Source organism: Eleutherodactylus coqui, chromosome 2 (assembly GCF_035609145.1).
Source record: "Eleutherodactylus coqui strain aEleCoq1 chromosome 2, aEleCoq1.hap1, whole genome shotgun sequence".
Classification (NCBI taxonomy): Eukaryota; Metazoa; Chordata; class Amphibia; order Anura; family Eleutherodactylidae; genus Eleutherodactylus; species Eleutherodactylus coqui.
Genome location: NC_089838.1, coordinates 233,881,388 through 233,894,357, shown reverse-complemented (window position 1 = coordinate 233,894,357; position 12,970 = coordinate 233,881,388). Strand labels below are relative to the sequence as shown.

Below are 12,970 nucleotides of genomic sequence, written 5' to 3'. Positions count from 1 at the left end.
AATAGCCGCGATCGGCCGAACGGCCGAGCGCGGCTATTGCCCGCGGGTGTCAGCTGTAATAAACAGCTGATGCCCGCGCTGTATGGAGGGAGATAGCGGCGCTACCTCCCTCCATACACGTCCTGCAGCTGCAGGACGTAAAAACACTATGGCCCGGTCGTTAAGGGGTTAACCAGCAGATGGCACTATTGTATAACAGCAAAAAGAGAAAGCCTTTTAGGAAACCCTGAATCCAAAATTGGATTGGAAAGGGTTAAGTCCCATTGATTTCATTGGGGTTTTTTGAGCTTCAGTTCAAATTCTGTTCTGCTTGATTTCAGTTTTATTTTTCAAGGGAGCAAAAGTGCAGCAGTCTGCACTATTATTTCGGTTTAAAAAGCGGAAATAAAACAGATCTTTTTTTTAAATTATAGTCCATAGGTGACAGAACTGAACAGAAACATTGCAGTTTGATTCCATGTTTGATGTAACAAATCCGTTGTTAAATGAACATGTGCGGAAAGTTAGAAAGACAAAAGAATAAAAAACAGATCTGTTAAAAACGAATGTAAATGAAACAAAGGGAAACAAACTGATAGAAACTATTATTTTTTAACAGATCCATCTAATGATCTGTTAAAAAACGATAACTATGGTTTCTGCTTGAATTCCATTTTGCTATCTGTTCCATTTTAGAAAAAAATGGATCTATTTAAACTGAAACTCAAACTGCTGATGTGAACGAGCCCAAGCAATACTCTGTAAGGCCTCATTCACACAAGCACGGTTTTAGCACATTAAAGACAAAAGATTGCGTCTAATAGAACCAATGGTTTCCTATAGAAGCACAAAATACTCGCATCTAACAAAAATAGAACATGTGACTGCAAAGCTCACATCTAAAGTCCATGGTGCAAGAAAAGATAGCAACTGACCTATCTTTGGTGCATGAAGCGCAGGAGTTTCCATAGACTCCTATGGGAGCTGAATAACACGCACCACGCACCTCCCGATCGTGTGAACGGGCAATTTCACAGCTAATTAGGCTTAAGACTTAATAGCTGGAAATCACCCGTTCACGCCATTTTCTCTCAAGCGTTACGCAATTTTTTTGCAATGCTATTAGGGCGCTAAAACCACACTCCTGTGAACAAGACCTAAGTCAAACACTGTATATCATCATCAGCTGTACAAATCTCTCTGGTAGTTTACTACAATGTATCAGTCAACAGTCCAGGCTGTGTAGCTCACAGAACATTGCCTAAACTGGATACAATTGTATCAGCTGAGAGCAGACCTACCTCTCTACCAGTTTGCTGTCTCTGAGGGCTTCTTCAGATGGGCGTATGCGCAGCTTCACTCACCGCTGCGGAGTTGTGCATGAACTTGGTAAAAAATTTTTTTTTTTTACCTTTCAAATTCCACGCTATTCCACACAAGTTTAAAAAAAAAAAAGAGGGAGACAGACTGCCAACACAGCCATGTTCATAGAAGATCGTCATGGGACAAAATCACGCCCATCTGTTTAAGCCCTCAAAGTAAACAAGTGTTAACATTCAATGACAGAAAGCAAATACCTTGAAAACGGTGAAGAATTCATACACAACGTGTGTTAGAAAGTTGTAGGACTTTTCAATTATACACTGATTAAGATGGCTGTTGTGTTATTGACAGCCCTACTCTGTTCCTATTTTGCCTCAGTCCTGTGGTAGAAGATCACTGCACTCTGTGTTAATATCCCTGTATGTGTATGTGAAAATGTTTTTTTTACTGTGCTGGCAACAGTCTGCAGTACAACACAGTGTAACTACATGTACAAATGACATTTTATACCATTTTCAAATCTGCGTCTAATTACATTTAATGGGAATATGGAGTGAATTTTTTATGCAAACGGATTTGAAATCTACTTGTAGAAAAAAAAGAAGTGATATGTCACTTCTTGATGTGGATTGCACACAAAATCTGCATTGGGAAATCCACACATGAATTTGTCCATTGAAAATGGCTAAATCTCCATGCAGATCCATGATAAATAAAAGGGCAAATCCACAGCTGCAGATTACTGCCAAAGAATATGGTGGCATCTGTATGAGAAATGTAACGCAGATTACGCAGTGTAAACCTACCCATATAGTACGATGTGTAGCAATCTACCAGTACAAGCAGAAGACAGACAAACAGCAGCAGTTTGCCAACTAATGGAATTTATAGCAATCTTGGTGTTACGTCCGCTTGGCGCACAAAAGCGCCGCTCCTCAGAACGGATGCAAACGTGTCCATTTACAACTGAAAACACACACATAGAGTACTTGCACAGACCAATTGCATCTCTCCAGGAGGAAAAATGGACAACTGTCCCTAACTGATCATGGAAAGAGGGGCACCCCCGCCTAAAAGCGGAGTCATCGCCTCGATAAAGGTGGCCCCACTGTCTTTTTCTACTGACCTGACTATCCCTGATCAGGGAGCTGGAGAGATGCACTCAACAATCAGGACATGACACTGTTCACACACACACTGTACACAGAACAGGACTACACATAAAGCACATGTCTGGCACCCTGCACTGACCTAACATCCGTCGCTGTTCTGACCAACATACAGTTTAGCACATACCACATAGAACAGGACTGTACACACCTCATGTCTGGCCACCTGCACAGACATACAACACAAGTCACTATTCACACCAACATACAACAGGTAGTGCATACCACACGGACCCCACCCAGAGCTCATATGCATACCAATGGCAAACCAAAGCAGTCCAAGTGTCCTCACTCCAGGGGAATAGGGAGAGTCAGCCGCCATGCTGACATAGGGAGCAGTGTCAAGCATCACCCATCTGACACACACATAGGACATCAGATGTCTGGAGGCCACACTTGCCTAGGGATAGGGAGATACCTGCATATCGCCTGCACCTGTGTGGTCACCATACCACACCCTACACAATACAGGCATCCCAGAATGCAAGGAGGGGAGGGACAGTAGGTGCCCAGACCATCTTCAGGGGAAGAGAGAGGGACACTACAGACAAGCATGCACCACACCAGCTCTGAGTGGGATAAACAGTGATATGTAAGGCACTAAAATGACCAGAAATCTCTCCCAAGAGTTTGTTGGTAATTATCTACAGCAGACCAGGGGGATTGGCTGCTGGAGAAAACCACACCCAGCCAGCTCAACTAACCTCCACCTGTGAAGGTGTGCACAAGGAAGCCCGTAGAACCACAGGTCCCAGATGCACAAGCTTGACACTTGGTTGGTTTAAAGTTGAAAGCAGGAATTTTAAGATGTTAAGTATATTTCCATTAGTGCATCAAGGTCAACCAGATGAAGGGAGAGGACATAAATGAGAAGTAGGTGTCAAAGAATCTTAGAACTTTATTTCCTTTATTAACCTCTTAATAACTGGACATTTTTAGGCCCTAATGACCAACCAATTTTTCAGTTTTTTTCATCGTTGCATTCCTAGAGCCATAATTTTTTCATTTTTCTGTCGACAAGAGGGCTTGTTTCTTGTGGGACAAGTGGCATTTTTTTATTGCCATCATTTTGGTGTATGTATTATATATAATAATTAATTAAATTTTATACATTTTTGAGGGGGATTTGGGAAGAAAAAGAAATTCCGCCATTGTTTTTTGGAATTCATTTTTACCGCATTGAGTATGAAGAATAAATAATATGCTAACATTATTCTTTGAGTCAGTAAGATTCTAGCGATATCACATGCAGTTTTTTAATATTTTGCCATTTTTGTATACAATATCTTAATCCCAAGTCTTGAATCCCACACCATCTTAATGCATCAAAAAATTTAATTGCAAGTCATTGGAGAGAAACTGATGTACCTAACTTTCTAGAGTGGGTTAATGAGGTATGTCTAATTAAATCTTATGAGAAAATAAGATGGTCCCTAGAACTCAAATTAGAAAAATTTGATGAGATGTGGGAAAGGTGGACCAGGTATATAGAAACTGATGCTTTGAAGGCCGCAGTCTAACTATAAAAGTTATTTTGCTTTCATTCCACTACTCAGGAATTCATAACTGTAGGCAGTTCCTTGTAGCCTTCCTCTTGAGCAATAATTACATTTGTTCAAATGGCACATAAATCTAGTTAATGTTTGTATTTCTTACTCATGTTTTAAAATATTAGAGATGCACTGTGTTATTATTTATATGTTAGCCCTTTCACCCTCTTTTTCCATTTGCTTTTTCCTTCCCCCATTTACAGTATTTAAAAAGTAAAGAATTTACAAAAAAAAGTTTTACTTTTCTGTTGTCGCATTCCAAAAACCGTATATTTTTATTTTTCCATTGACGGAACTCTATGAGGACTTTTTTTTGCATTCATTAATCCAATTTTTGAGAATGTTTAACATTTGATCCCTTATTATTTTTTCACAGTACAGCGTTTTCACCTTGCAGGTTAAATAATGTGCTCACTTTTTTATGTATTACAAATGTGGCAATGACAAACTTTTTTTTTTCACATAGTAGGTGGGATTTTGACTTTTTTTTCTTTTTATCCAACTAGGGGGCTTAAATTTAATAGGGGATAATTGTTCCTACAATACACTACAATACTTCTGTATTTCAGTGTTTTCCATCGCCACAGTAAATGGCAGATCCGGAGGCCATTGTCTATCCTCCAGGTGCCATAGCAGCCCATCAGCACCCCACAATCACATCACGGCAGGGTCCAATGGGTGACAGAGGAATTCCCCTTTCTCTGTCAGTCTCTTACATGCCACTGTCGCATTGACCATAGCATGTAAAGGGTTAAACTGATGTTTGTCAACTCACAGCCATTAGAGCTGGAGCCCAGCTGTCATCAGACAGCTAAGATTCCGTTTTTATGGCATGGGCAACCCATTTCAGCCTTATTTTGATGTGCTGTAAAAGGGCCCTTAGTGACCCCCGTAAAAAGGCATACTGGTGGTCATTAAGGGCTTAGTCCCGAGAATAATAGATTATTTATTTAAAGTGTTAATGATGAAGGAGGAGGTTTTAGCTAACTATTAAATTGGATGTTTATAAAGACTCGCTCGCAGTATCTAAGACAATATCAGCTCTAAACAGGACTCTGCCTACAGGGGAACTGCAATATTATCAGCTAAAACATTCTGCACCAGCCGTGTAAACATAATCTTAAGCATTTCAAACTGAAATGGCTACAGGACTGTATACATGTTTGTAAGACTAAACTATTTATCTGAGTCACACATTCAAAGCAATTTCACAAAAAAATAAACTTCCCTACAACTCCAGAGGGAGAGGGACTGCCAACACAGCCATGTTCATAGAAGATTGAAAATGCTAATGTTAAATTAAAGAGCGGATTAGATGTTTACTACTAAAATAATCTGATTTGAAGTCAAATCTAACAATTTCATCACAGCACAAAAGATAAATAACTTCTAAGAGGAATATCCTTCTGGCTTTTCTCACACCTGGGTGTAAAGTAATACTTCTTAATGACCCAAATAAGTTACCAAACTGCCCTTAGAAAACTAATTGTGCGTGAAAGCCCTAAGCAAAGAATTGGCAGCTTTCAAAATGCTCCCTTTTTATGGCAGGACAGAGACGTGGCTGTACCCCTGTGGCTATAAGGTTTCATTTGATATGCATCATAAAATCACCGAGCACTTATTTGTCAGGCACAACATATGCTAAAGTGCAGGCCAGAGAAAATGAGAATTTTTCAATTGGTAATATTTGTCTTTTGTAAGAAACAATCTTTCTATACATCCCAAATGACCCAATTCTATTTTACAGCTCCGGCATAAGCTATTCTCATTAAGTGAATGATGAGCGCACAATTAAAAAGTGCCAGTGGGTAAGACTGTCCTTATGCCACAATCGGTGCACACTGTGCAATTAGGAGGATGTATGGGCAAAATTCCGTTTCTCAAGAATAAGGTCACAAAGGAGGTTTTTATCATCACAGATTGAGAAATTAATTCTCGGCTTTATGGACAGAAGGCATCGTGATTGAATTTCTCATGTGGCATTATGAACTTTTTTTCATACCTTAATGCAGGCTTTGCATAATCTCAGTCTAGATCATGTACTAAATATATGATACTGGCCAGTAGAGGGTTACAACTGAACCCATGAGAATCATTTATGACACAGCAATAATGTAGTCAAAATACTAGTGCCATTTAGTGATGTTATTGATGATTTTGCCCATCTGCACTGTTTATGAGGGTTGGTATACGTTTCTAATTAGAGTCCTATGAGGCACAATCTAAGCTGCCCAAGCTAGAGAAGAACAATGGGAAATGCGACTAAACTTTGCAGGGTTTTTCTGCCATTGCAGTATGGGATCTTTGTAGAACAAGATATTCAGGGACTCCATATTATGCTCAGAGCAGGCCTTCCTTTAGCCACCTAAGAAAGGCCGGGGAACTTCTGAAGTTGTTCCATATCGCCCACGTATCGTAAAAGCCCGAATTTCCCCTCTCAGAGTCGGAGCTCATGAGCTCCTACATATACTCAATGTGGTAGTAGTGGCCTAATTCACTCTATGGCGTCTCCAGACAAAGTCATAATACAGCCACGTACAAACCTCATGGTCCTGAATCTTAAGACCATGAGACATACATTAAAAAGACATACTGTCTGAATGTGTACATTTATACCTAAATTCTGACTGCAACTGATTTTGAAAGATATGTTCTTTAAGTGGAAACTTTTTATGATTTCCCAGGGGATCTAATTGGGGGTCACGTGAGGCTATGGGGGACTGGACCAGAACAGGTATCTCATCAATAAAGTGGCGATAAATAGATTTACTGTCCCAATATGTACTGTATGGTAATTGCACCTAGGAGACACAATAGGAAGTTTCTCCAAAGTGCCTCTTTAATTTAAATGTGCTTCTGCATGTTACATGTATGGCACTGCATATCTCAAAGCCTTTGAAGGTAAACTTCATTCTCAGGTTTCTTTCCCTTCATAATACTCAACATTAATGTGACATAGTATTCATATACATGTACAGTGGTGCTTGAAAGTTTGTGAACCCTTCAAAATGTTTCAGATTTTTGAAAATATTTGACTTAAAACTACATGAGATTTTTATACAAGTCCTGAAACTAGGTAAATAAAACCAAATCAGGCTATTTAGCCTAATAAGTTCCAGATGTATTCTTTTTCCTGTGAAATTGCGCAGCATAATGCACAATCGCTTGGGTATTGGCGCACCCCCCATAGACTTCTATGGGGCCTTTGGTGCACAAATGCACACTCAAATAAAGCATGTTGCAGTTCTACTCTCTGCATATTGCGCAAGCAAATACGTCCATGTGAGTCTTACCTAAGATTTTTTTTGACACGCTTCAGACAATTAGGTCATCTGTATGTGTTAAACATTGAACTACTACAGACTTCCCCCTTCTTACAAGAAATATTCAACATGTCCTTAAATCTACAGTTTTTCTGTTGTAAAACCCCATTTACATATATTATGTGTTATGGATTTTCAGAGGGAACCTACACTGAAAATGTGCAAAATAAAGTATCACGTGTGAATGTGGCCTTTTACACAGTAGACTCACCAACATAGCACCAATATAAGCAGCTGCAACTATAATCGTTCAGAAACAAGAACATTCCAGACAAAATAATATATTTTTACAAAATACTAAAATGGTACTAAATATTGGATATGTTTATTTTTTCCCTTTCAGTTTTTCTGCACTCCACTGTATTCCTCTATAACCTGTGCCTGAGTTCTCTATACTAGGTGTGCTCCAAGGGCCACCTAATGTAGATCCAGTTCAGTTTTAAATGTGATTAACATACGAGAATATAATGGGAATCTAAAAGTTGCTCCCATATTTACTAATTTAAATACAATACAATATAAATATAGCATTAGAAAAAGTGGATTATACTCGGTAGATTCTAATATACAATAGCACACACAGAGAACATTACATACCGCACTAAACATGCTGAGAAATGCTGATTTATGAGACTTTAGCTTCAAATTGCAAGACCATATAACATCGTATTCTCTAATCCTAGCTATTGAGTATGAGTAATGATCATCACAGGGAGAAGCTCTTCCAGGAAGGCTACATAATAGCCCATAATAATGTTGTTAGACTATCAATATTACGATCATGAATGAAATCGCGTGCATATAGTTTTACAGTGCAATGATCATTTTCACATTGTGCTCTACTAACCAGCGCAGGCTTCATATCAGCTTTCTGTTTTCTATGCAGAAAGTGCAATGGAACCGGGATTGAAGTTCAGTAGGTGAGATGGAAACCTCTGTGTTCTTATTCCTCATGGTTCCAACCTTGTTCATTTTTAAAAGGAGTCTGTCAGCTTGAACATACTGACCAAACTGCAGGCATCACGTTATAGAGCAGAAGGAACCGAGCAGATTATAGTATAGTTTTATGGGGAAAGCTTCATTAGAACTTATATATTATTAATTTATATCTCTGCTCATTATGAGCTGAACAGTCCAATGGGCGGTCCTATCAGCTTCCTACACAGCTGCCAATCACTGATAGGACCGCCCATTGGACTGCTCAGCTCAGAATGAGAAGAGATATAAATGATTAAAATACAAGTTCTACTGAATCTTTCCCCATAAAACTATATATCAATCTGCTCAGCTCCTCTTGCTCAATAACATGCTGCCTGCAGTTTGGATAGCATGTTTGAGCTGGTAGATTCTGTTTAAAACTGGATAAAAAAACATCAACCTTGACATTTTTTATGCAGCTAAATAAACTGCTAGGGATGGAAATGGCATGAAACAGAAACCAAAGCAATCTCCATCTCACCTACTCAACAATTAAGATAAGTAGATACATGGGAATACGGACACATGGAGTATATTTTTTGCTTTATACTTTATTTATGCTTCATATGGTCATGACCGTATGAAGCATAAATAAAGTATAAAGCAAAGAATATACTCCATGTGTCCGTATTCCCATGTATCTACTTATCTTAATTTATGAGAAACCATTGGATTGAGTGGTATCCAGGACGTGAGTATAATTTCTTTGCGGTTACAAACAGACATACCAAGAGAAAACCGAGGTGAGACCCCTTTTTCACCTACTCAACCCTACAGTTCCTTCTGCTTTCTGTCCTATGCAGTTTTCTACATAGAAGACGGAAAGCTGAGATGAAGCCTGTGCTGGATAGTAGAGCGTAATGTGAAAAGAGACTAATATCTTAATAACATATATGCGTAAAAATGGCAGCTTTCTCATGGTGTAAGTAGTAGAACTATATCTAGGGCTATAGCCAATATTCTAGCTATCCTATTCTGTGACTCATTGTAAGCTTGATGATAATCAGAATGATATATCTTCAAAAGATGAAAGGATAGAATACGTTTTTTTTTAGTTGTACTAAACACCAAAGCTACATGATATGTTGCTCTCAAATGTATACATTGATTTCCTCATTGAGATCACAGTATACTTTTCACTTCAGTGGGGAATTCTGAAATGGTGCATACTTGGGATCTGTAATTGACATGGTGAATTAGGTCCCAGCAGGTCCATTATCATGGTTAGTTGATTCTCATGTAAGCAGGGTTTTGAACCGTTGCCTGAACATAATGGTCAGCTGCTAGAAAAGTGTTGAACAAAACTTAATCATCCCAGTCCCAGTTCACAGCACATTTGGGGTGAATGTTTACTTTTTTTTGTGAAATTCTTCTTACATGTATTTCTAATGTGTATTAATGACTAATATCTTTATTAAGCAGATAGATGCCAAAAGAGTGACCTTCTGGCGTATGCTCGGCTGTTATAAATCAGGATGTCAGTGCCTTGACTGCTTTAAAAATGGAACTAAAATTTTCAATATAACTATGCATAAAAATAAATAGACATAAAAAACGTACATTACTTTGTAGAATTTAGGTTTTTAACAATGAGAGTTAGTAACAGGCATATGCAACTGTATATAGCGTATGCTGGGTGGAATGTTTCAAACTATCTTGCATCAAGCTAATGTCTTAAAGGGCCACTCCAGTGAAAACACATTTCTCCATGCCTGCTACCCTCACTTGATTGCCTGTCACACTCTGGAGGTCTCCTCTGTCTATTCCAGTGACTTTCCATGAAGTGCAGCTTCCTGTGTGATGCTTATCAGGCACCATCTTGAAGCTGAGATGTTTTACTTTCAGTTTTACATGTATCCCATGATGCATCAGCAGAGCATTGTCTGAGGTTATACTATTCTGTCTGCTGGGTGGACAGTTTAATTATCATTACCTTTCATATTCACTAAATAAGTTACAGGGCATACATATGCAGTCAGGAGGATGAGCTTGTTGGAGATACAACAGCTTCATCCTGTCATGTATATTACTGGAGGGACTGCAGTTTATTAATAGGACAGTAGAAGGCGCTGTTACTAATACTTATACATAATCTTTCTGGTATTGAATTGTTTTTGCTGTACTGCTGTGTACTCGCTTTTTTTCCCCCTTCCTTCTTCCCGTCTGTGTACAGTCCACCATGTTATGTTTATCTCTCTGTGACCCCACACGTATGGTTCTAGTAAAGATAAGTTGTTCCTCCACAATGTCTGCCTAAAGTGACTCTGTCGCATCCAGCACTCAAACTCTGCAACAGAGCTGTGATCTCCTCTATTATAACTGTGTGACAGGGGCTGTGTGATCATCATCAGTAACTGTGACAGGAGGTCCTGTGTCCTCCTGCAGCAATTTCAGTTGTAGATCCATGTAGCAACATCACACAAACTAAGAATTTGACTAGAAAATGAATACATCAGCCCAAGTAGATTAAAGCTAGTCAGAATTGAGATCACATAACAATCTGAGGACAAAAAACAGGAGTTTCAGACAGAAGGGAATAACTGACTAAGGTAACACTAGTTCACTTTTGTATACTGTAGGGATAGCTACTTAATGAATGAATAAAAAAAATCACTGAAGTGACCCTTTAAAATGCAATAGACATGTTTCAATGCAATGTAATGGTAAATGTTCCTGGAGCATTGGCTACTCAGTTTGGTATATAGCACTGCTATTAGCTCTATCACATGATAAATAAGCAACATCCCAGAACGAAGTTACAAGTAAACACTTACCGATTCCTGCTTGACCCATTATCCATGAGAGACGAATGAAAAGCATCACACCCCATATATTCAACATGCATCTGACCTATTAAAATAATAGCAAATGTTAGATAAACAGGAGATATATTTCTAAAAAAAATTATTATATTTTACTCAGTATATAATTCTATGTTTCTTTTTAAAGAAGATTCCATATTTTAACCCCTTAGTGACGGAGCTTTTTTGATTTTTTCCATTTTTGTTTTTTCCTACTCCCTTTTAAAAAATCGTACCTCCTTAATTTATCCATCGATTTCGCTGTATGTGGGCTTGTTTTTTGCGGGATGAGTTGCATTTTTCAATGGCACTATTTATTGTACCATATAATTTACTGAAAAACTTTTTAAAAATTCTTAGCGGAGAGAAATGGGAAAAAAACGACATTCCACCATCTTTCGGTGCGTCCTGTTTCTACAGCACACAAATTGCAACCAAAACGACCTGATATTTTTATTCTATGGGTCAGACTCAGTACGATTGCTACGATACCAAACTTGTATAGTATTTCTTTTGCTGTAGTACTTTTATTTTTTTTTTAAGATATTAAATTTTTTTCAATTATTTTCGGTCATTTTGTGCGCGCAATACCTTTTTTATTTTTTCGTCGACGTAGTTGAGCAAGGGCTCATTTTTTGCGGGATGTCCTGAAGTTTCCGATAGTATCAATTTAGAATACATACGACTTTTTGATCGCTTTTTATTGCGTTTTTTCTGGGAGATAGGGTAACTAAAAAAGTGTATTTCTGGTTTTCTTTATTTTTTTTTTCAGACGACGTTCACCGTGTGGGAAAAATAATGCACTACTTTGATAGATCGGACTTTTACGGATGCGGCGATATCAAATACATATTTTTATTTTATGATTTTGATTTTTTAATAATGGATATGGCAAAAGGGGGGTGATTTAAACTTTTATAACTTTTTTTTTTAACAATTAAAAAAACTTAATTGATTATTTTTTTTACATTACTTTGAAGTCCCCCTGGGGGACTTTAACATGCGATGCTTTGATCGCTCCTGCAGTATGATGTAATGCTATAGCATTATGTCCTACTGCTTTTTTACAGGCAGTCTTTCAAGCCACCCTGTGTGGATGGCTTGATAGGCAGTCTGCTAAGGCAGCCCTTAGGCCCCCGGCTGCCATGACACCTGCACAGCTACCCCGATCTCACCGCGGGGGGGCCGTGCGGGACCCCCGAACAGTGTTCGGGGGATTTAAAGACCGCTGACAGAATTGACAGCGGCATTTAAAGGGTTAATAGCCGCGATCGGCCGAACGCAGCTATTGCCCGCGGGTGTCAGCTGTAATAAACAGCTGATGCCCGCGCTGTATGGAGGGAGATAGCGCCGCTACCTCCCTCCATACACGTCCTGCAGTAGTTTTACGATAGGGCCATCACTAAGGAGTTAAGTCAACGACAGAAAGCATGCGGATTTGATTTGCGAACCGTTTGGTGAGGAATACAAATTGCAGCATGCCCCATTTCAGCACAGATTCCATGCAGACGGGCTCAATAGAAGTCAATGGGTGCGAACTATCCACAGTGCATCTGCAAATACAATTGCGGATGCACTACGGATTTGAAGGTTAAAATCAATTAGGGAGGTGGGGAGAAGGCTGGTAGGTGAGGTTGTGGATTTTTTTCTGCGCGGATGATCCGTAGTGCATCCGAGTACATCTGTGCGGAAAAACCATTACATCCGTGATCTCCCGCAAATGGTTTTACCCAGGTTTCCTGCTGCGGAAATCCACATGCAAAATCCGTTCCGCCCGTGCACATGAGGCCTTAAGGTACTATATATTTAGTGAAGCCATGATATATTTAGAGTATACTCACATGTAG

General features: G+C 39.0%; 1 protein-coding gene across 1 annotated transcript in view; it reads right to left on the bottom strand.

Moving 5' to 3' along the window:
• The window catches only part of SLC12A1 (solute carrier family 12 member 1), a 136,633-nt gene that overhangs the window by 108,534 nt on the left and 15,129 nt on the right, over window positions 1-12,970 (bottom strand). The window contains exon 3 of the mRNA XM_066589972.1: window positions 11,097-11,172. Within this exon, the coding sequence (XP_066446069.1) occupies window positions 11,097-11,172 (76 nt within the window). The remainder of the gene's footprint in view (window positions 1-11,096; window positions 11,173-12,970) is intronic.